General features: G+C 29.2%; 1 protein-coding gene across 2 annotated transcripts; it reads left to right on the forward strand.

Moving 5' to 3' along the window:
- Positions 1–2,016: 2,016 nt before the first annotated feature.
- On the forward strand, positions 2,017–14,366 carry LOC148234233 (voltage-gated potassium channel subunit beta-2-like). Of its 2 annotated transcripts, XM_088188120.1 has the most exons (13): positions 2,464–2,598; positions 2,811–3,044; positions 3,394–3,490; positions 5,053–5,180; positions 5,253–5,332; positions 5,401–5,533; positions 8,364–8,497; positions 8,566–8,656; positions 8,754–8,869; positions 8,932–9,062; positions 9,132–9,321; positions 9,676–9,775; positions 14,124–14,366. In XM_088188120.1, exons 2-11 carry the CDS (start codon positions 2,852–2,854, stop codon positions 9,262–9,264), a joined length of 1,236 nt encoding a protein of 411 aa, XP_088044246.1. In that variant the 5' UTR covers positions 2,464–2,598; positions 2,811–2,851; the 3' UTR covers positions 9,265–9,321; positions 9,676–9,775; positions 14,124–14,366. The 2 variants fall into 2 exon arrangements, with proteins under 2 accessions (XP_088044247.1, XP_088044246.1); XM_088188121.1 differs by lacking the exon at positions 3,394–3,490 and having other exon boundaries at positions 2,017–2,598.
- The last annotated feature ends 11,850 nt before the right edge of the window (positions 14,367–26,216 follow it).

The raw sequence follows: 26,216 nt of genomic DNA on the forward strand, positions 1-26,216 counted from the left end.
GAAAACAAAATAAATTATCCTTTACATTGCAAGAGTAGTTTTTCTTATTGCCCATCAGGTATTATTAACGTATATACTCAAAAAAATATATATCTTTATTTTATCCTGATATATAAATTCAACACGACTGTTATTGATTTATGTGCTATTTTAAACGTACAAATCATAGACGATGCTGCCATCTCTGAGTTTTCAATTTAATCATACGATGAAAATCAATAATAAATTATTGCAATAATCAATATTAGCTATTAATATTATATCAAAATTATATCTTAAAATAAATGTATTTAAAAACGTATGAAACATTAAATACATAATTTTAATTATAATAATTGCATTAAAAATACAATATACTTTCAGTTTAATAATATATGAGCAAGAGTATAAAAGTTCTTAAGAAAATATGCACGTTTCTTGGTCTAATTTCACCTGTTACGTTTTTTTTGTGTTCTAAAATTAGTTTTAGCTTTTTATACTCGTTCTAATATTCTTGTTAAGATAATTTATTACGCATTTATGCTATTTAATGTAATAAATCAATCGCAGAGTGAATATTATATCCATTTATTTATAACGGCGCAAGCATTTAAAATCATAGAGCATGCTGCCATCTCGGCGACTTCGCTTTAATCAAATAATATAAATCATTATATAGATCGTTTAAAATTATTACAAAAATCGATATTAGCTATTAAAATTATTACAAAATATTATATACATATACGCATAATTAAAAACTAACAATGCATATGATCCGTTTTATTATAAACCTAATTATCGATCATAGATTTATTACACTTTCAAATTATTGAATTTTGAGCTTATGTATAAAAGTTCTAAAAAGCAAATGCGCGTTTTATGGTCTAACTTTTTTTTCTTTGTTTGTGAAAAATCTGTTTTAGCCATTTATATTTAGTCTAAAATTTGTAGGTATTTATACGTTACACATTTATGCTAATTACTGTAATGAATCAATCTCACAGTAATTATAAAATAAATGTATTTGTAACGGACGAGCGTAGCAAATCAGAGTCTATGCTGCCATCTCGTTGAATTCGTTTAAATTACTCGCTAAAAATCGCTAAATCGATCATTTAAAATTATTCCAATAATCAATATGAGCTTTTAAAAATATTTCTTAATAGTTGATATACTATAAATGTATGTAAGAGCATTTACTATATGACTTTTCATTGTATGGTATTTAATAACAATTATATTTTTAGTTTATTTTTTTAAGCTTTGAAATAAACATACAATTTATTTATAAATGAGTTGATAAAAAGCAGGATGTTTAAAGCCTTATATTATATTATAAGATTTATAAATTTTGTTTTTTTTTTGTTTTAAAACATGTTTATTAATTATGTGTTAAACAATTTACTGTAGTTTTCTATTTAAATTTAAGTTTCTTTATCTGGTGACTTCAACGCATTGCGGAAGTAAGAACGAAACCCGAATCGCATCATCGATTTGTGGGAGGAGGCTCAAACTTATGCCCTTATATGGTCATAACATCTCTGCGCTTTTGCATAAAGCCGTTATTGCTTTGATTTGAAATTGCGCAGTCGGGACTGATGTAGGACGTACCTGGATTTATAAATATGCATCTCCCTTGCGAGCTAGTGGGTGGACTTTGCCACCCTGTGAACGCACAAAATCGAATTAAAATCGACTTAAATCATAAGTTGAGCCATTCATTTTATAAGCAATTTGTGGGTTTCAATTTCAGAAAAGTAGTGTAAATAGTTTTTTTTAGTCACGTGCGAAATTTAGTACGTTTTTTATGGTTTATATACGAGTGGGTGGGGTTTTAGAGGTTCCGGGGCTAATTGCGTATTGATCGGTGCATCCCGGGTAGAGCTGCATCTAGTGTTGTATCGAAGCGAGATGAAAATGTGCATTTCTTGTCTCGTCTGACGGTTGTTATGGCGACCGCCGGTGGAAGTGCGCAACCCCACCTGCCCCATTGCAGCCAGGGTATAAATACCCCTAGCTTGCCGTCTGGCCGGCAGTTCCCGGTGAGCTCAGCAGCTGAAAAGCCGCCTTTGAGTCTAACCCTCCACTATCACCAACCGAAGAAGCCTCCAAAGCGAAAGCTCTGTCGCGCCTCATCCACATTTAAACCATCTAAATCGAAAATAATTTAATAAATCAGTGCTTCATAGAATAAATCGATATGTTAAAAACCAGTGATTTTAATTTTAAAACGAGGAGTATACGTGTATTTGTGCTTTGAAATTAAAAAACCGTGATTTAATAATAATTACTTAAAATGACAACATTATGGATGCTTTTATATATATTTTTATTATATTTTTTCCTGATGATTTTTATCTCGTGTAAATATGTCACGTGAAAAAAGACTAATAATACGCGTGCGGTTATTTATAATGATTTTTAAGTTTTCTATGTACATTTCTGTTGTAATTCGTATATAATAATAATTAGGATAAAAATAATATTTAAAAGCGAGCGATGTGTTAAAACACAAAAATCGCGGACTTATAAATATAAAAAAGACTAAATTCAACTTTCAGAGTGCCGGTGTGTGTGTTGTGAATTTAAAAACTTCGTAGATTTTGATCGACGTTAGTAAGTCACGATTTTTTTATAATAAAAAAACGTATTTCTTTAAAATAATAATTTGGTGATTTTCTAATCAAAATTTGATATTATATATATATATATCTTTTTTTTTGTCATTTTTATTGATATTATTGACGTCGATCAAATAATTAAATCTAATGTGTGTGACGCGAATAAAATTACAAAAAATAAAAAAAACGAATAAAACAATCTTGTAGCGCTGCACTTCGGTTCGTCGTACGTCGTCAACCATCTCACAATGAATTCATCTCTCACTCCGGCCGGTTTGAGGTACAAAAACTTGGGGAAATCCGGTCTCAGGGTTTCCAACGTCGGTCTCGGCACATGGGGAGTATTCGCGCCCTCGGTACCCGACAACGTAGCCGAGGACATCGTGAATCTGGCTCTGGACAGCGGAATTAACGTTTTCGACTTGTCAGAGGCGCACTCAGGTATTTATGCAATATATGATTAAACACACGTTGCTATGCGATTAGCATCTAAAGAAGACGAAGACAACCAGAATCAGATTTTCTCATCAATCACGTTTATGAATGCGAGCGAAATTTTGCGAAGCTGCGACGTGCTAAATTATTAAAGATGCATTTAGTTTTCCAATCAGTATGATCATATTTATTTTTGTGGGGTGTAAGTTGGGCGCGCTTAGAAAATTTAGCAAATGGGGTCAAAATATTAAAATCGCAGTTTATAAATCATTTCCGTCTCAGTTTAAAAGTGATTTTTATATTAGTCAATAAAAGTATGAAATAATTTTCGTGCCGGGTTTCGATATGGTTATAGGGACTAAAGCCGAGATCGAGTTAGGCAACATACTGAGAAAACGGAACCACAAAAGATCAAGCGTGGTTATCGTGATTAAGATCTACTGGGGAACCAAGTAAGTAATATTATAAATTCAAGCTAAATAATTCATTAAACATTATACGTCGGAATCGATAATTTTATATTAAAATAACTAAAAATCAATATCGATTTTGATCCGACGTCTAATGTTGGTTTGAGTATTATAAACTTATGTATGCATTCGTAAAAACGGTTAAATTTCAAGAGTCCACGTCGTAAAAAGGCGTTACGCCATTGCGTAATTACGTTAATTATTTTATGTCTCTGGACTTCTTCCAATGCCCAAATTTTGTATTGATTCAAATGATTTTTTTAGAGCAAAATCGATATTGATTATGATCCGACGTCAAATATTGATTTAATTTTTATAAATAAACTACATCGCCATTGCTAAATTACACTAGATTTTTTGCTCTTAAATTTTTCCAAAAACGAAAGAATAAATTAAAAAGATCAAAATCAATATTGATTTAACGTCTAATAATGATTTATTATTATTATTAACATATATATGCGTCCGTAAAATGAAACGCAGTTACACTGGAATTTTTCGCTCTTGAATTTTACTGAGGCTTGCGTTTTTTTAATGAATTAAAAAGATTAAAATCGATTTTGATTCGACGTCTCATATTGATTTAAGAATTATAAAAATATGTGTGATTTTCAAGATTCGCCATTAGGTAATTACATGATATTTTTTCTCTGGACTTCTTACTAAATTTAGTATTGATCTACATGATTTTTTATGCAAAAAATGACTAAAAATTGAAATCGATTTTGATCTAACGTCTAATATTGATTTAACTATTATAAACTCATGTATGTATTCGTAAAAAGGTTAAATTTCAAGAGTCCACATCGTAAAAAGGCGTTACACGATTAATTTTTGTCTCTAAACTTCCAATGCCCAAATTTTGTATTGATTGATTCAAGTTGATTTTTTAGACCAAAATCGACTAAAAATCGATATCGATTTAGATCCGACGTCAAATACTGATTTAACTTAAATAATCCACATTGCAATAAGTAGTTACGCTATTGCGCAATTACACTATATTTTTTTGCTCTTGAATTTTTCAAAAACTAAAGAATAAATTAAAAAGATCAAAACCAATATTGATTTGACGTCTAATAATGATTGACATATATTTGAGTCCATAAAATGAAACGCAGTTACGCTGGAATTTTTTGCTCTTGAATTTTACTGAAGCCTGCGATTTTTGAACAAATTAAAAATATTAAAATCGATTTTGATTTAAAAATTATAAAAATATGTGTGTATCGGTAAAAGATTAATAAATAATACTATTTTACAATAAATTTAATTTCACGATCACGCCATTGCGTAATTACATAATGTCTAAATTTAGATTTTTTTATACAAAAATCGATTTTGATCCAACGTATTGATTTAACTATGTATGCAACCGTAAGAGGGTTATATTTAAAGAGTCCATAGCGCAAGAAGGCGTTACGCCATTGCGCAATTACATGGATGTTAAAATTAGTATTTTCATAATAATAATTAGTGTTGTAAATAAAATCTCTAGAATATTAAAGAGATGACACATAAAATATTTGCCTTTCGGTTTTAAGGTGTGAAGAAAAGGGATTGTCCAGAAAAAACATTGTAGAAAGTGTTATGGCATCCCTTAAACGCCTACAAACCGACTATATCGATATAGTTCTACTCCACAAATTGGACCACATGTGTCCAATGGAGGGTAAGTCACAGAATCGTAACATTATGCAAAGACCAGCTTCTCCTGCTTGTCTAAAATAAAATATTTTTCTAGAAATTGTCAGGGCAATGAATCATGTTATAAACATGGGTTGGGTTTTGTATTGGGGAACAGCTAGGTGGTCAGCTGCTGAGGTAAGTAGCTAGCTTGTGAATATGTATTGTGTGTGTATAAAAATTTGAATTTTTAACATACATGTTAGATCATGGAGGCATATACCAACTGTAGGCAATTCAATTGCATTACGCCCATTGTCGAGCAGACTGAATACCATATGTTTTGCAGGGACAAAACTGAACTATATATGCCCGAAGTATACAACAAAATTGGAGTTGGTGAGTTCGTTTGTATATGATCGATTGGTAATTTTTTTTTTGAAAAAATGTTGGAATTTTATATATGAGGCAAGTACATACATATTTTAATGTATAAGACAGTACAAATATATAGGTCAAGAACTGGCCTGACCTACACTGCAAAACATTACAAAACAGCACAATAATATTGAATGGCAGAATTTGATGAAAAATATAAAAATTCAAGGATATGGCTGATTTTATATATACCAATAAAGTCTGATCGATGATACAAAAAGAATATCGTCTACAAGTACAAGATCAAATGACTAGAAGTACAAATTGATGATTATATCAGAATGCAATATATACATCAAGAATATGACCTACAGAATACTAGTATAAAATTTCAAGCACTGGTGTTTTTTTTGTTATTTAATATGTAGGTCAAGAAAATCTGACCTACATAGCGACTAGTATGAGACAGTATAATCAAGATAATCGTGTAAAAGTACAAGATTTAATGACAAAAAATTCAAGACAGTAGGAATTGATAATTGGCTATGATTTTTAAATTTAATATGTAGGTCAAGTCATCTTGACCTACATAACTAAATAAGAAAAAATAATACAATTTAGAAATCGCATTCAATTACAAGATTAAATGACTAAAATTACAAGACAGTACAAATTGATACATGGCAATGATTATTTGAATTTAATATGTAGGTCAAGAAAACCTGAGCTACATACCGACTAGTATGAGACAGTATAATCAAGATAATCGCGTAAAAGTACAAGATTTAATGACAAAAAATTGAAGACAGTAGGAATTTATAATTAATATATAGCTCAAGGGCCTGGCCTACTTAGCTAAATAGTATAATGACTGTCTACACTCTCTGGAAGTTGGCCAAGGTTGGCCAAGGACGGAGAATATAGTGGGTTACTTCGGTCGAGTTCGATTCTGCCCGCTCTAAAATCTCTCGGAAGTTGTCCGAGGTTACCGAGAACGGGTGGTAAAGTGGGGGTAATTCAGTCGACTTGGCCAGCTTCGAGCGCTTCCGAACATTGTCGGCAAACGGACCGAAGTCGGAGCTGCTTTTTCGAGCGCGAGCGGTGAGATACTTCCCCTTTTGCTCTCTCGCGTGTTAGAGAGATAATGATATGGTTTTTCTCAAACTGAGATAGAACGAGTAACTCGGTTCAATTTGTCTTATGATCAACACGCATGTCGAGTGCTGCATCGTGGTCACGTGGTCAAGTTATAATACCACATGCTTATCGGTGACTTCAACGGACTCTTACTGACATATTTGAATATTTTAGGGCACCAAATGGGATTAATTATATTTTTGATATTATATTCTTCTAACATATATCGTTATTATATATTTTTTTCATATAAAATTAAATAATTAAAAAATAATTAGTGGTACTTGATTTTGTTTAAAAAAATTGTTTCGAATATCCTTATGTATTGTCCTAGATCAGTTTATATAAATGTCACACCATAACGAATTTTTATTTAGAATCGATGGCGACAAATTCTAGGATCGTTTTTATGCCTTATGGCATTTTTCAAAAGCCGGCAAAGATTTTGCATAAATTGAATATTTACGACAGAAAAGTTTTCACTGATATTGAATTGGTGAGTGTCCACACAAACTTGTATAATTATCAGTAGCGTAATTTTAATAATATGACAATTTAAAAATTGCGATTATTTGGCACATTTTTCGATCGCGCGCAAATATGCCAGCTGTACGTGACAGCATCCGCCGTGCGGACGTCATTTATGGCCGCCGTCCGGACGGCATATGAAATTTGTGGCAGTGTGGCCGCTACTTGAAAGTCGGCGACCTTAGCTGACTTCAGTTGAACTTCGGTTCGGACAACTTCCAGAGAGTGTAGTGCAAGCATAAGACACCACCATCAAGGACATCGCGTACTCTTATAAGATTAAAAGCCTGAAAGTACAAGACACTACAAATTGATACATGACAATGATTTAATATGTAGATCAAGAAGACCTGACATACAAAGCTGACTAGTATATGTGTAAGACAGTACAATAAAAATATCGTGTACATGTACAAGATTAAATGACTAGAACAAATTAATAAATGACAATGATTTTTGGAATTTAATTTGTAGGTCAAAAAAACCTGACCTACATAGCTGACTAGTATGAGATAATATAATCAAGATAATCTTGAACAGGAACAAGATTTAATGACAACATATTCAAGACAGTATAAATTGTTTTTGAATTTAATATGTAGGTCAAGATGACCTGACCTACATAGTATGAGACAGTATAATCAAGATAATCGTGTACAAGTACAAGATTTAATAATAAAAAATTCAAGATATTCGAAATTTATAATTGGCGATGAATTTTTGATTTTAATATGTAGGTCAAGATGACCTGGCCTACATAGTTAAATAGTATAAGACAGTACAATCAAGAATATTGGGTACATGATTAAATGACTAAACGTACAGGTACAAGCACAAGACTAAATGACTAGACGTACAAGCCAGTATCAATGATGATTTTTAAAATTTAATGTGTAGGACAAGAAGACCTGACCTACATAATCATAGTATCATGAATAAATACAATATGACTATATACATGTACAAGTTATAAATTGCAATGATATAGTTATTGAGCAATATTACTATATCCACATAATAGATACAAGTACATGTCAGTAGAACTTGAATTATTTTTAAAAGTCAAAGGCTGTTTCTCAAAAAAAGACATTCCACATTCTTATCAAAAAATATTAATCATCATTCAAAAAGTGTATCATTGTCAATATATTCGAATATACAGCTTTATAAAATTAAAATATCTTAGGCCTTATGGTATGGTCAGCCATAACGACTGGAAGAGGGCTGTCGCGTGAGGATCTGAACTGCATCTTTGCACGATCCAGATTCAATCGCAAGTACAGCTCCTTCAGTTGGGCTGAAGAGGAAACATCTGGAGATGTAAGTTCTTATAATATAAACTTACATAAGTTTCGATAAATTATTACGAGCAATCGTATGATATTTAGAGCACTGCTACGAGAGAGCGGACTCAGCCGGACGAGACCAAGTCTCGCTACGAAAAGCTTCACAGCATCGGAGAACTTGCTACCAAGCTGAGTAAGCATTGGTAGTCCATAAATAATCAAAAGACTACATATTCTACTTAAAATATCGATTGCGAGGACGAACTCTTTAATTTTATTATACAATACAGATTGTACCATCTCTCAACTCGCAGTCGCTTGGTGCTTGAAGAACGAAACGGTACACTGTCTTCTACTGGGAGCAGTTACCACTGAACAACTCTATGAACTAATACATGCCTTGCAGGTATTATTTTTAAGAGTTTGTATATTTTTATGCTACATATATAATGCATGGTGTGCTTGCAGATACTACCTCAGCTTTCAGCGAGCATGATGGACGACATCGAAAAGATCTTGGAGAACAAGCCTACTAGACCACCAGCTATATCAACGATGTTGATGAGAAGTCAGGCTTCTTCTACCGCACTTATAGATAGGTGTGTGTGTGTTTGAGCACTACGTTATTATTTTGAAAATACTTTGAATAATAATCCTTCTCGATTTAGTCCTAAGGATGCTACTGCGGAGCCGTCCGAAGGCAGACCAGAATCCGATGCGGAAATCGGAGAAACTGCTCAAGGTGCTGATACAACATCTGTCAAGGACCAGAAGAGCAACGCCTTTTGCGAGCTTCAGTGACTATGGCGCCGCGGCAGTGGAGAGACCGCATCACAAAAGTCGGGGAAAAAGTCTAAGGTAAGTGCTTAACGTTACTAAAGAAAAAAAAACATTACGCTAAAAGTATTGTTGATCTTCAGTTTGTTTAGTGGTTCTGTATTTCGCTAGTTAGTTGGATTAGTAGTAACGATAAAATCTTTATAACTGACTGTTAAAATTGAATCTATAAAATATTTTTTTTGGGATCATTAAGTCAATTCACTTTCTGATAGGCGGTTTGAATATCTACTTGGCAAATTTAGTTTTTAAAAATTTAGATGAATTTAGTAATTATTTACAATTAGGCACAATTTATGTGTATATAAGGAGATATAATGCTGCATACAAGGAGAGGAGTTCTACAATATCCATCATATTGCTCTCTCCAAACAGGACGCATCTCCAAAGGAAGGAAAACTACAGTACTTCCTGACTAATTCTGGTGCTGTCGTGTGCCGCAACACTTCGACTTTGCATATCGAGTCAGAGAAAGGTAGGAAACGCATGTCTTTTATTTCTAAAGGTTACACTACCATTCTTAAACGTATAATATTTTTACACGCCTAAAAAATGGACGAAAACTTATAGTTTATCTGGAATTTTACCAAACAAAACTCTCAATGACTTGGTGTAAAAGATTTGAAAGGACATCAATTGAATTGTAAAAGCATAATATTACTATCATGAATGGATGGCGAAAATGTGCTGCAACGCAACATCGACAGTGTTCCTGTGACATCGCATGGTTCAAATCCGTCAAAAAACCCGTTGGTGTATGGGTGGCTCAATATGCGATGTGCAATACACAAGCGGTTTTTTTGTCGGATTTAGAACGATATTCGGACAGCAGAGCACCATACTTTGGAGGCATACAACATGGAGAACTATAAAAGAAATATATAAACAAAAATCAACAACATTATGCATTATAGATTTGTACATTGATTGTTAGCATTTCAAGGTGTTAAAAAAATTTGTCGTATCCGGGCGGTCGGAACAAATTTTAACATTTTTACCAAACTCCCTGAAACGATAGATTTTTTTAACAACATTACATACGATCGTCATGCAGTGATTTTGTTATCCATTTGCCTGTATTTAAATACATAAATGTATGTATCATTATTTAAAGTATGGTCGCCGTCCCGAAATATATAAGTCCAAAGGTTGACTGACGATAAAACTCATGTCGAGTAATAGATTTTATAATCATGACAGTATTGATACTTATTAAAAGAAATATTAACGAAAAATCGTTATATATTATAGTAATAATACAATCATACGAATCAATTATGAATTTCGGCATCTATCGCAAACTGCTCAAGATATGTTTCTATTTAATCTTATCATAGCATTTTTTGAGATAAAATTACATCAAACTTGGGTTCAATTGTATTTTTTTAAATTTTATTTCAGTTTTTTTGAGATTACATTCCTTCAAACTGGGGTTTAATTGAATTTTATATTAATTTTAATTTGAGATTTTGAACTTATGAAAATATGTCCGCTGCATTTTTTGTATAAATAGAGATTTCACTTATTTTTTATTTTTTAAGCCATGGGAAAAACATAAAGTAGCTTGACATTAATAATTATTTTTGTAGTTTCAAGTGCAATTCATTAAAAAAATTCATGATAATTGTAGCAAAGGCGAATTTCTAAAGCCATTTAAAATTACATATTATAAGTAGCTAAGAGCAATTTTTTTGCTTAGAAAAATTTCAATCGTTCCTCTTGAGTTCAAAAAATCTCAATGCTATGACAAGTCATGATATTCATGATAAAAAAAGTCACGAAAAAGACGATGGTTAAGTTCATCACTGGCACAACTAGTTCAATAACACATGATAGATTGAAACATTCCCCACAAAGTCCTGCTGGTAAATAATACAATGAATAATCAGAGATTTTTAACTCCTGCATTTTCACAAGCCTCGTGTTTTTTTTTCAACTCAGTCTTAACACGCTCTGCATATAAGTTTACCACCATTGGATATTTATTAACATTTTCTTAACTTCGTTAAAAAAAAGTTCGTCTGTAGTTGTTCTATGCAGACTAAAAACGTTATTTTAAACATAGCATTGACTCTTTAAATAATCAACAGCAACTAAGCAGTATTTGTATGGCCAGTGGTTCTTACGTCGCGACTTCATTATAAGGGCGCCGCTATTAAAAAAGTCATAAGCTTATAATTTCCATTTTTAATTTAATGCCATAAAACCTGAAACTCGCTTAGTAACTAATTATTTGCAGAACCCTATATAAGTATAACTATTTTTACTTAAAAAAAATTATACAAAATATTTGATATTTCGCTAAGTGCACTTATATCAGTTATAATTTGATATAGGCGTCATGGAAATAGTTGAATTCAGCAGGGACTCTGAAAGTGTAAAAGCCAAAGAAGCCAAAGAAAATCTCTCAATTTTTTTGCTTTGCTATTAAATTGGCTATTGATGTTACTCTCAATGTGCTTTAGACTTATAGCAACTGTTCTGATAGATTTAAATAAATATATTTTCCCGAGACACAATTCTTTGACAGCAACAAGAATACATGGTTTTAATGTTACATATCAGTAAATAGCTTTATTTTATTATTTGATAAATTAGCTACTCGAGAACTGATTTTAATTACAGCATCATTTTTATTTTTGCGAAAAAAATGACTTTCAAACTTTTTTGTAAATATCGTGTTGAGTAATGACAAATTATATTGCATTTTGAGTACAGACATAATGTCATCATATAATAAACTAATTCGTTACCAAAATAATCAGGTCATTCAGACATTCAGGTTGTAAGCGTACTTTTCTGACCTCCGGCTTAAGTCAGATTTGAAAGCTCTCATTGATTCAACAGGGAAGTGCTGGAATATTTCCAATTGGATAAACGCTGACAAATTAAGCTGAATGAAGGAAAATCGCAATACAGAAATTTTACAAATTTACAAACTTTGGGGTCTTGGAGTGAATTAAAATTTTCAAAAATATAGAACTATGCCAAATATTATCGTTGAAATTAGTGGTCATCGAAATTACGAAGAATCAGTGATTTTTGGATATCAACTCCGAGAAATAGAACACAGTTGTGTTTTGAGAATAATTGACGGGATCAATAGTGCCGACATATATATCGAAAGAATGACAAAAGCGAACAGGATTAAATCATGCAACATTCCAAATCAAATACGCTGATAAACACGCGAACAAAGAAAAAAACTATCTGGACATTGGACTATATAAGCCAGAAAGCTGCCATACTTCTTTACTTCAATTTGGAGCTTGATTTCCAAAATTATGCCTGGACCACTTCTTAATTTACAACTTGAAACATACACGAGAGAAAAGCCACCGCATTTACCTTTCTGTCACATAACGAGCGTCATATTAAAGCTTTTCAATTGTAAAGAAACGAGCATTCTTTAAGATTTAAAGAATCCAATCGTGTAAGAAGAAATTATTAAAGTCACCAAGAGGCAAGAATAAAAACATTTGTGCAATTTATAGCGACATATTGGAAACCAGGCAATGCCAGAGATGGTTTAAAAAAATAAATCTATATACAAGCTGAAACTGAAACACATCCAGCGGTAAACATCAAGGAATTAGCAAAGCAAGTAAGTTCTTCGTAATCTACTACATAAAGATGTTAAAAAAATATTGACAAGAGCTGAAAAGAGGGTTTTTGGGTTTTCTATGAATTGTACTCTTTTGCGGGAAAGATGAAAATTACAGCTATTTCTCAAGAATTAGATCACTTTGAAGTGACTAAGAAAAATAGATATCCCACGCAGAAAAAGCAATTCCAACCCCTAAATCCAGATTGCACCTAGTTAAGTATGGTATGCTCCCAAAGAAATGTGTTAAAACTATGTAACACAAACTGATGGCAAAATGTGCAGTAAACTTTTAACTCGATTGAATGTTGCAATGAGAGAAAAAGATCATCGCTAGTGATAAGCAATTATTCTCCAACATTACACACTGTTAGATTGGCTCGGGATAAAATCTGCAACCTTAGTTGGGAAGTTTATTGCAGCCTCCATATTTACCGGATTTGACATCTTCCGACTATCACTTGTTTCTTTCAATGAACCACTTTTTTAGATGTAAAATATTTTTGATTGTTTTAATTTTAAACCAGAAAATTAATGTAAAAAGCGCATTAGTAATTCATTAAAAATGTGGAAGAAGGTTATATAAAACGATGAAAAATACTGAAACATGCTATCTGATTTTTAATGATAAAACATTAAAGTGCAGTGTATGAATCATTGAAGCAGTAAACTTTAAACTAAGATTAACTGCTATGTGAAATGAAAAAAATGTAAATCTTATCAATATACTTAAAAAATTTAACTAGCACTGACTTTGGACTCTCATACATATTTAAGGGCGACGACTATAATATTTTAATTATCTATTCATCTTACTGTTATGATCTGTAACCAGGATTGCCAACCAAATCCGGAACATAGTGTGTTATATTGCTTAAGAGGTGTAGGAAATCAGGGAGCTGAAATTATTATTATCTGTTTAAACCATATATTATTTTAAGTCATATTGCTGTCCTTAAGCCTATAAATATCAATCTGTAGTTTATTTATATTTATTGAAACGAAGTAATAGTAATATTTTTTCACAGACAAAACACAGACAGTTGGCAATCCTATCTTTTATGAAACTTGTATTTAGTAAGAATATAAAATGTGAGACTTATCAAATCTACGTAACTGTAGTGTATATTAATAATAAGGTTTCGTCCATATTTTTCTTATATACACACATGCCTTCCTACAATCATGAACTTCGATTTTTTTCAAATTCAAAACACAGCCGATTCGACTCATTCGAGCAATCAGAGCAAAGGCAAAGAGAGCAAAGGGAAATCTCCAGCTGCCGGCGGCAACAAGGTCAAAAAATCAAAGTCTGAAAGCGGACAAATAATATCAAGCTCAATTCAAAGGTCAATTTCCAGTCAGGGTATAACCCTTAAAGAGCGTCGCATATCTAAGGTGGAGAGCGTGAGCGACGTTTAAGACATCGTCGAATTGAAGTACATATGTAAATATGTATATATACCACAAGTGCTCACCAATATAGGAATCTTGAAAATACTTTGTTCTTCACAAATTGTGTGATAGTGAAATTTTAAACTTACTACTAGACAAAAGTCAATTTTAATCCAAAAATATGACTATCTAGTATATTCCTAATTGGTATTTAATGTTTAGCTTTGTTCATATATTTACTAGTATATGTGTTAACGATATATAGTTAACTTATATATCATTGAAAATTGTTTTCAAATGATTGAGAACAATTTCAGTGATTATACTGTATTACTTATATAGATAGTTTATATATTAATAGTAAATGTATTCGTACATACACACACATATGATAATTTGATGTTGTGTTTAAATGTTTAGTTTTAAATCGTAGGCAACAGAAGGGTTTTATCTCGTGATTTCTTGACGATAAAAGATTTAGTTAAACAGAGTGAGCATTACAAAGATAACATAAAGAAAATGTCTTGTTTTTTACTGTTATATTGCGGTTTTTACAAGATGTTTTCTTTATGTTGTCTAATAGTAAAATGTATGATGCTTGAATCAGTTTTATTAAATAAATTAGTTGGGGCGTTTCTCTATTTGATCTTGATTTCTAAGCAATGATAAATGATAGATACTAATTTTTATATATTATTTTAAGAAGCTCAGCTCGCGCCCCAAAATTAAAAAGTATATCTAATTTACGCAGTTCCTTATTCAAAATAAAATACAATAATCTATTTATAAACAGTCATATAAAAAAATAATCGAAATTAAGTTATTCATTTTATATACTAATACAAATATTAGTTATGATATGTCATTTAATTGAAGTTAAGAAAAGTTTGAGAATTAATGGAATGATTGTATCCTATCTTAGGTATAATTAGAATGGGTACATATGTGCCTAGGTTTTCGCCGCAATATGAGAATAAAACAGTATAGATCGGCTTTTGCAAAGCAAAAGGAAAAAATCATATCTGTCTCATATCGCGAAGGTCATGAAGTTGAAATGAGGAAGCCCTCTGTTAGCATAGGTTAAAAAATGAAAAGCGTTAAGGTGACTATTTATAGTCACATGAAATAAATAGTACAAGACAAGGCCGTCGCGTGATTTTGTATATATTAATTAATCGTTATCGATGTGGTGTTACATGTGCAAGAAAACGACCGTCGCAAACCCATATTATGAATGGTAGTCGTTTTCTTAGCTGTAGTTTTTCGATTAATTTGAATAAATCTGGGTGTTTATTGTTAGTTAGGAATATATTTTTGCAATACATAATCAAACAATGTCAAAATACAAGTCTTCCGTAATAGAAAATGTGTAATTAAGCTTTTCACTCGCGTCTAAAGTAAAATTTCCTGAACGGCCATATGTGTTTTTTTTTTAATTTAAAATGAAGCTGAAAACATTTTTTTTATTTTGATTTAGGTGTTGTACTATATACATTTATTATAAGTATTAATAAGATAATCCCTTTGTGGAGGTTGGGTGGGGGAGTTTGGCTCGCTACTTTTTCTAGGTTCACTATAATTTTATTCATTTTCATTCATTTGGTTTCGACAAACAATTATATAAGTTCAGGATTATTTTACATTATGAAAGGTAAAAATAAAAGTATTTGATAATATTCAACTGCCTTTTAAACTATTATTGTAAATTTGAGGTGCTTTTTAAAATTAATGTTAGCGTTATTGGTAAAATATTACACACTCGAAAACATATATATTTTTTACTCGCCTTTACATTTCGTAACTGATTAGTGTAATAGCCAATTTATTAATAATATACATGTAGATAATAAGGTGTTATTTTTTAGTTGTATTAATACTTTTTTGTTATTGGTGTTTCTAAAATTTTATTTTTATCATTTTTATCGTATCGTTTAATTAACGTTTTAAATAATTTAAAATTAAATTATAATTTTACCATTCTTCTTGCTCAAAATTTACTGTATTACCTCTTTACTGATAACACCAATTTATTAAACGCAATAAAGATATATATATATATATATATGTATATATATGTATGTATATATACATATACATCTTTATATGTATATGTATATGTACATGTATATGTATATGTATATGTACATGTATATGTATATATATATATGTATATGTATGTATATGTATATGTATATGTGTATGTATATGTATGTATATGTATATGTATGTGTATATGTATATGTATCTTTATACCATTTACCAACAGAAATATACCTCATATATTTTTTTATATTTTTTCGCCTTATTCATTGTTACATATATTTGTAAATAGATTGTTGAATTTAGTATGTAGGAAAAGATATGTATATATTACAATACTTTTTTAGCATTTTTATAATATTAACCTATTTATATTAACTGCATTGATTATAATAAGGAAAATGATATGTACATACACTCTTTTTATATATATATACACATTTTTTGAATAATATATACATTTTGGTGTAATATATTATTTTAATTTTTGTGTGTATGTGTCTTTTTTTACATTAGCATTTAACTGAAAACATATAATATTTCCGTGATAGATTGCCTTTTTTATGTAATCCATAACATTAATATATTTATTTTATATGTATTGTAAAAGTAAGCTTTCCACTCAAAAATTTCATTACAACATATAAATTGTCTTTATCGTTTTGTATTAGGTGTAAAACATATTTTGCAATATTAACATAGCAATAATTTGTCTTATTTGCAACGATTTTGATGTGATTTATTTTCAAAATATTTTTTTTTTAAATATATACACTATTTGAGTAATGTACAAATTTTACAATTTATTTTGATATACATTTTAAGAAACAAAAAAATAGAAAAACACTGGTAAACACGTCTAGATTACTGCAAACAAACATAACATCATCGGCTACACAAACCGCTTGTATTCTTACTAAGATCAGAGAATGCAAGTTAGCAAATATAACACAAACAAACGAAAAAGTAACGTATTATTTACAATTTTATTAATTTTTTTTGATTTACATTTTAAAAAACAAAAAAATAGAAAAACACTGAAAAACACATCTAGGTTAGTGCAAACAAACATAACAACACCGTGCTCGACAAACCGCTTGTATTCTTACTACGATCTAAGAATGCAAGTTAGCAAATATAAAAAAAGTAACGTATTATTTACAATTTTGTTTTTTTACAATTTAAATTTTTTTTACAAATTTTAAAATTTATTTTGACTTACATTATAAAAACAAAAAAATAGAAAAACACTGGTAAACACGTCTAGATTAATGCAAACAAACATAACATCATCGTGCTCAACAAACCGCTTGTATTCTTACTACGATCTGAGAATGCAAGTTAGCAAATATAAAACAAACAAACGAAAAAGTAACGTATTATTTACAATTTTATTAATTTTGTTAGTAATAATTTACTAAAGTTCTCAGCTTCATTTTTTATTTATTTTATTATTGATTTATTTTATTGTTTTTTTTTCTAGATTTCACAACAGTCCTACTAACATCTATAATTAATTATTATTATTTAATCATCCATTTAATTTCATTCATATAAGTTTTCGGATAACGTCTATGGTTAATAATATTTTCGAATTACACAGTTTATTTTATTCACTTATGATTTCACAACGTGTGAAATTATATTATTAAAAATAAATTAATACATTATTTAACACATATGGCGTGTCCCTTCTCTATGTTCTATTAAATGCTATTTACCTATATAATTATTATGATATATTAGATAGGAAATACTATTTTTAAGCACGTGTAAATAACAGTTAGATTAAAATATTCAAATATACACATCTTTCATAGATCATTTTCCATCTAAATAATTTATTAGTCAGTCATATTATAATATTTCATTAGATATTTTTGCAAGACATCGAAATTGTTGTTTATTATTGTATAATTATCGACATGTACATAAATATATTTGAGAATTAGTGTTTCTTTGCCCTTTAAACTACTTATTTGACTTTAGCTTTCGGTGTTTTAGTCCATAGCATGCGGCATAGTCTTAAACTGTGCCATTTCAAGTGCAATTCATTGAATAAATGGGAAGAGGGAAAATTATATGTAAATATAATGAATAATTTTCTGTAAGATTGGTGGCACATGATTGCCTAGCATCTTTGATGTGTATATACTACAGTTAGTATCTTTGATGTTTGTAGTAGTGTTTTTTTTTTGTCAATTCTATTTTTTTATTCTGACCGAAAGGACGGAATATCCCTGTAAATTAGATTGATAAGTGATATATTCTAAAATATTTTTAGTAGTCGTGGTTAATCTGTGACCTTACATTATATTGAGGTATATTGTCATAGTGTGTGTATGTATCTGTTTTTATTTGAAATTTATTTTATTTTATTTAAGTTACCGGCGTGTAAACTTTTTACAAGATTTATAAATCTTATATAATAACAGTAACAATAAATAATCTAGTACATATTTAAAATTCATACTAACGATTCTAATAATTATTCGATCTTGTAAAAAGTTAATATTTTGTAACCCAATACGACGCTATAACTGTATGTACACATCATTTTAAATAAGTTCATTCATGGTTAATAAAATTTTAAATAACATAACATATTGAATACATTATGTAAGCCTTTTAAATTCAATGGGATTTTAAAGTATTGGTGTTGCATTATATACTTCGAATTCTCTCTCTTGACGAGATGATGGATTTTCATAGAATGTTTTATAAGTAGGTTCATTCTGTTTTTAAAAAACCTGCATTATGATTTTTTTTATGTAAAAACTAGTATTTTTACTAGATTTACACGCGTATTCTAAAAAAGCAATTACATTAAATCATCTCGTGGGAAAATTTAAAGATTATCTCACATAGTTGATTTTTATATTTCTTTCAAGAGATGGTTTTATATATATACTCATTGATGTACAGAATGTTTTTGAAAAGGGTTCATTCTCGTAATTGAAAAACTCTATAATATTATATGAAGCTTACATTTAGTGTTTGATATGGTACAAATCTGTTGGCAATCTCGTGAGAAAATATAAAATTCTCTCACTGGACAAGAATGAGTTACATAAATGATGGTTTTTTAAATTATTCATATTGCTAATAATGTAGTGATATATGTATTTGATGTAGAATGTTTTCGAAATGGGTTCATTCTTGTGTTTAAAAAACCCTATATTAATATGTTTAGCTTAAAGTTTGGTACGATAAAAAATGTTGGCACTGTCGTGAGAAAATATAAAATTCTCTCACTTGACAAGTATGAGTTACATTAGAGATGGAATTTTAAATTATTTCTACTTCTATTATTATCAATGTTTGATGTAGAATGTTTTCGAAATGGGTTCATTCTTGTATTTAAAAAACTCTATAATAATATATTTAGCTTAAAGTATGGTAAAAAAACAATGTTGGCAATCTCGTGAGAAAATATAAAATTCTCTCACTTGAGATGATTGAGTAATATAAGAGATGGTTTTAAAATTAATAAACTGTTTATTAATATATGTGTTGGATGTAGAATGTTTTCGAAATGGGTTCATTCTTGTATTTAAAAAACCCTATAATAATATATTTAGCATAAAGAATGGTCCAAAAAAAAATGTTGGCAATCTCGTGAGAAAATATAAAATTCTCTCACTTGAGAAGAGTGAGTAATATAAGAGATGGATTTTAAATTAATTATTTGTTTATTAACTTATACATATCTATGTTTAATGTAGAATGTTTTCGAAATGGGTTCATTGTCGTATTTAAAAAACTCTATAATAATAAATTTAGCTTAAAGTTTGATATTATTAAAAAAGGGATGGTTACATGAAAGATGGTTTTTTAAATTATTCATATTTATAATAATCCAATAAAATAGGTGTTTAATGTAGAATGTTTTTGAAATGGGTTCATTCTCGTGCTTAAAAAACCCTATAATAATATATTTACCTTAAAGTATGGTACCATAAAAAAATTTTGGCAATCTCGTGAGAAAATTTAAAATTCTCTCACTTGAGATGAGTGAGTAATATAAGAGATGGTTTTTAAATTAATTATTTGTTTATTAAACTATACATATCTATGTTTAATGTAGAATGTTTTTTAAATGGGTTCATTCTCGTGTTTAAAAAACCCTATAATGATATATTTAGCTTAAAGTATGGTACAAAAAAATGTTGGCAATCTCGTGAGAAAATATAAAATTCTCTTACTTGACAGAAAAGAGTTACATTAAAGATGGAATTTTAAATTATTCCTATTTCTATTATTATACATGTTTGATGTAGAATGTTTTCGAAATGGGTTCATTCTTGTATTTAAAAAACCCTATAATAATATATTTAGCTTAAAGTATGGTACAAAAAAAAATGTTGGCAATCTCGTGAGAAAATATAAAATTCTCTCACTTGAGATGAGTGAGTAATATACGAGATGGTTTTTAAATTAAAAATTTGTTTAAATATATGTTTGATGTAGAATGTTTTCGAAATGGGTTCATTCTCGTATTTAAAAAACTCTATAATAATAAATTTTGCTTAATGTTTGGTACCATAAAAATAATGATGGCATGTCGTCAGAAAATATAAAATTCTCTCACTTGACAGGAATGAGTTACATGAAAGATGGTTTTTTAAATTATGCATATTTATAATAATCCAATAAAATAGGTGTTTAATGTAGAATGTTTTTGAAATGGGTTCATTCTCGTGTTTAAAAAACCCTATAATAATATATTTAGCTTAAAGTATGGTACCATAAGAAAATGTTGGCAATCTCGTGAAAAAAAATTTAAAATTCTTTCACTTGAGATGAGTAAGTAATATACGAGATGGTTTTTAAATAAAAAAAATTGTTTAAATACATGTTTGATGTAGAATGTTTCCGAAATGGGTTCATTCTCGTGTTTAAAAAACCCTATTTTAATGTATTTAGCTTAAAGTTTGGTACTATAAAAAAATGTTGGCAATGTCGTGAGAAAATATAAAATTCTCTCACTTGACAGGAATGAGTTACATAAAATAAAGATGGAATTTTAAAGTATTTCTATTTCTATTATTATCTATGTTTGATGTAGAATGTTTTCGAAATGGGTTCATTCTCGTGTTTAGAAAAACCCTATAATAATATATTTAGCTTAAAGTAAGATACAAAAAAAATGTTGGCAATCTCGTGAGAAAATATAAAATTCTCTCACTTGACAAGAATGGGTAACACAAGAGATGATTTTTTAAATTAATAACATGTTTAATAAACTACAAATTTTTGTGTTTGATATATAATGTTTTCAAGAAGGGTTCATTCTCATATTTAAAAAACCCTTTTTTATACATACATACATATTATACATACATATATACTAATATATTCTAGACTTACACCCTCTGGTCCTTTACTAGGTGTATGCGTGTGTGATGCAGTAAAAAGTATTTTATGCATTCATATAAGAAAGTTAAAAATTCTCATTTAAAATATGGACGTTTATACGTATTAATAATAGGCTTAGTAATATCTATTTATATTATTGATGTATAAAATGTTTTCAGAGGGTTCATTTTCGTGTTTTTAAAAACCCTTGATGACGGATTTTTTAAGGAATGGAAGTGTGCTTGGAACTAAGAAATTGAATATCTGGTAAAAAATATCAATTTTTTACTTGATTGGGATGAGAATTTATTTTCGATGATTGATTTTGGGTGATGAACTTTGATGTTTAGAATGTATTTTTAATAGGGCTCATTCTTGCATTTTTAACTTGATGTTTATATGTGTGTGGTATAGTAAAAAGTCTCAATCTAGTGAGAAAATAGATAATATTTTCACTAGATCGGATTGAGCAGATTTTTATATTAAGAATAAGCTGAGTAATCTATATTCATAATATTGATGTATAGAATGTTTTCAGAAGGGTTCATTCTCGTATTTTTAGAAACCCTAGATGTTGGATATTTAAAGGATTGGAAGTGTGCTTGAAACACAAAAAATGGACATATAGTGAAAATATCTGATTTTCACTTGAATAGAATGATAATATACTCTCGATGATTGTTTATGAATAATAATTTTTGATGTATAGGATGTTTTATAGAAGGTTCATTCTCGTATTTTTGAAAAACCTTTGATGTCGGATTTTTTAAGGATTGGAAGTATGCATGGAACATAAAAAATGGATATCTGGTGAAGAATATCAAATTTTCACTTGATTGGAATGAGAATAATACTGATGATTGCTTTTGGATAATGACTTTTGATGTGTAGGATGTTTTTTAAAGAGGGTTCATCCTTGTATTTAAAAAACCCTTTTTTGACGTATACCTAAATATTTTCAAGAGTTTTTGGCCCTTTACTTGATGTGTATATGTGTTTGTATAATAATAAGTCTCAATCTAGTGTGAAAATAGAAAATAATTTCACTTGATTGAATTGAGTGAATTATTATATCAAGAATAGGCTTAGTAATCTCTATTTATAATAATGATGTATAGAATGTTTTCAGAAGGGTTCATTCTCGTATTTTTAGAAACCCTAGATGCTGGATATTTTAAGGATTGGAAGTGTGCTTGGAACATAAAAAATGGACATATGGTGAGAATATCAGTTTTTCACTTGATTGGAAAGAGAATATATTCTAGATGATTGATTTTGGATAATAAATTTTGATGTACAGAATGTTTTATAGAGGGTTCATTCTCGTATTTTTAAAAAACCTTAGATGTCGGATTTCTTGGGGATTGGAAGTGTGCTTGGAACATAAAAAATGGATATCAAGTGAAAATTATCAAATTTTCACTTGGTTGGAATGAGAACAATTTTGATGATTGATTTTGGATAATGAATTTTTATGTATTGGATGTTTTCAAAACAGGGTTCATCCTTGTATTTAAAAAACCCTTTCTTGGCGTATATCTTAATCTTTTCCAGGGTTCTTGGTCCTTTACTTGATGTGTATATGTTTCAATTCGATCTAGTCAGAAAATATTCTTACTTGATCGAATTGAGCGGATTTTTATATAAGGAATAGGCTTAGGAATATATATTTATACTATTGATGTATAGAATGTTTTCAGAAGGGTTCATTCTCGTGTTTTTAAAAACCCTAGATGATGAATCTTCTAAGGATTGGAAGTGTGCATGGAACATAAAAAATGGATATATGGTGAAAACATCAGTTTTCACTTGATTGATATGAGAATATATATTCGATGCTTGATTTTGGATAATGAGTATTGATGTATAGAATGTTTTTAAGAGGGTTCATTCTCGTGTTTTCAAAAACCCTTTTTGGACATATATATATATATTATTTTTTTCTAATCTTACACACACTGGTCCTTTACTAGATGTGTATGCATGCTTGGTACAGTGAAAATAATTTTATGAATCTAGTGAGAAAATATGAAAGTTCTCTCACTTGATCGGATTGAGAATACTAGATGGATTATTATGTTAAGAGTAGGCTTGAATAATGTTTAATAAAATGACATGAAATTTTAAATGCGTTCATTCTCATGTCTTAATGACCTTATTTTAATACATAGCGTTTTAATACAGAATTAAAATCAATGTTTGGTTTATTGAAAATATTTTTGAATACAGAAAATTCTCTCATCTAATCGGATTGAGTGTAATTTTGTTGACCGATCCCAAATACTATTAAAATTTGATGTAGAATGTTTTCGAAATGGGTTCATTCTTGAATGTTATAAAAAACTCTATTAATAAAATTCCAGTACCTCTACTGGTTTTGTACGCATGTCTTATATTAATATATTTATATATGTATATATAAATTTTTTATGTATTTAATATCCACAGCTCTCTTTTGTACGAGATGAGCGCATTTTAAAAAATAGTCTTGTATAATATTATATTATGAATGTTTAATGTAGAATGTTTCTGAAATGGGTTCATTCTTGTGTGTTTAAAAACCCTATAATTGTAGTATTATTATGCATGTTGGTGTAAACTTTGTGTAATAGTAAGCCTATTGGTGGACGCCCGGTTAACCATTAGACGAGTAATCAGGGCCATGTGTGCGATTAAGAATTCTACTATTTCGAAATTACCCCCAATTAATATTTATTTTAAAACGAGTGATTCATTTATTCTCATGAAAAAATTGTATAAATATTGTACTACAAAACAAGTGCTAGTCAAATAGCGGTAAGAATTTTTTTTAATTTTATTGTCTAAGATAGTTTAATTTTATCTAAATATTATGTAACAATAAGCGATTAATTTATTCTTATAAAAAAATCTCAAAACAGATACATCGTCGATATTTTCATTTAATTTACTATTTAGAATTCTATCCAAGTGTTTTTTAACGCAATAACTGGCAATACATTAGTCATAGTAGTCTTTTATAAATCGCTACCTGAGGCCCTGCATTTTTTTTTTTTATAATTTGAATGTTTCTGAAACGGGTTCATTCATTTGTGTGTAAAAACCCTATGCATGTGTGTGTGTAAGTGTCGTGTTGTGACCTGAAACGGTTTTACAAATTGCGATTTGGGATTGATTTGTCTTGGAACTCGATCACAATTTTTTTTCTAAATGGCATGTATGTTTTTTATTTTGAGAATTTTCTGAAATAGGTTAATTCTTTATAATAATAAAGCCCCTATTTCAAATTCTGATACATATTATTTGAATGTCCAAGGATAGATTTTTAATATTAAAAATGTACATTTACTATTATTATACGTGTACTTCGTGTACAACTCTGAGTGATGCGTCGACTCGTTTTGAACGTTGTGCATACTTTTAAAAAAAAAAAAAAAACATGCACGAGAGTTACTATTACTATAGTGGTCATTCATTTTGATTAATGTCGAGGTGTAGCGTTCTGAAAATTGTGGTTGCTTTCTATTGTACGTTTAAAATGTCACGTTTGTAAGTTACAATGTTTGAAGTTGAGCGATATTATAACACCCCTTATTATTTTTCTCCAATTTTCAACAGCTAACACCAGCCGTGAGGTATTTGGTGGATGATGCTCTTGAATCTACGAGGTGGATAAATGATGATTTTATGATATGAGTGGTTCTTAGTAGCGAAATCTATTTTTAAAACGATTAATAATATAAACATTTAAAATTACAATATCAATTATTATAAACACAAAAAAAAAATTGCATTTTCACATAATTACAATATATTCCTGAAAACTATTGTGGGTTACAATAAAAAAATGTAAGGTGCTTAGTAAATTATTAAATAAATAAATGTAATTAAATTCATAAAATTATAAAAAATAAATCATCGTATGTCCCCCGGGTGGTGGTGGGTCCCCTTTTTTTATTTTTTTTTATTTACAATTATCATTAAGAAAAATTATGAAAATACAGACATTTATTAATAATAAAATAGTTATAAATACACTTACATTTTACAAAAAAAGTAATTAATTAATTAACTGTCTTTAAGAATTTTCACAAAATAAATGTTTTTAATTATATTTTTAAAATATGCTCATATGCATTTGATTCATATATTATATACCGATGTTTCAAAAAAGAAACAACCACGATTTTGAGCAACCTGTAAACACTTCGATAGTATATAAAAATAAGTCTGTAGTTATTATGAACGTGTGTGTAAATAAAAAGTTAAACGAGTCCGGTATGAGATTAAACTATTATCTTTATATAAAAAAAAAAAACATTTATTTTATACACGTTTCGAAATCAATTAAATATTTTTTTATAAATTGTAACATAATTATCGTACCCCAAAAATGGTCCAATTCAGATTTTTATGAAGAATTTACACGGAATCGCGGAGAAAAATATTTTTTTATACCCTGATAGTTTTTATACAATGTTACTAGAAACAGACGAAGTCTAAATCATCACTTGCTTTAAATTTTAAAATGCGATCAAAA

This window comes from Plectrocnemia conspersa, unplaced genomic scaffold (assembly GCF_051122295.1).
Source record: "Plectrocnemia conspersa isolate PC_06_02 unplaced genomic scaffold, ASM5112229v1 ptg000006l, whole genome shotgun sequence".
Classification (NCBI taxonomy): Eukaryota; Metazoa; Arthropoda; class Insecta; order Trichoptera; family Polycentropodidae; genus Plectrocnemia; species Plectrocnemia conspersa.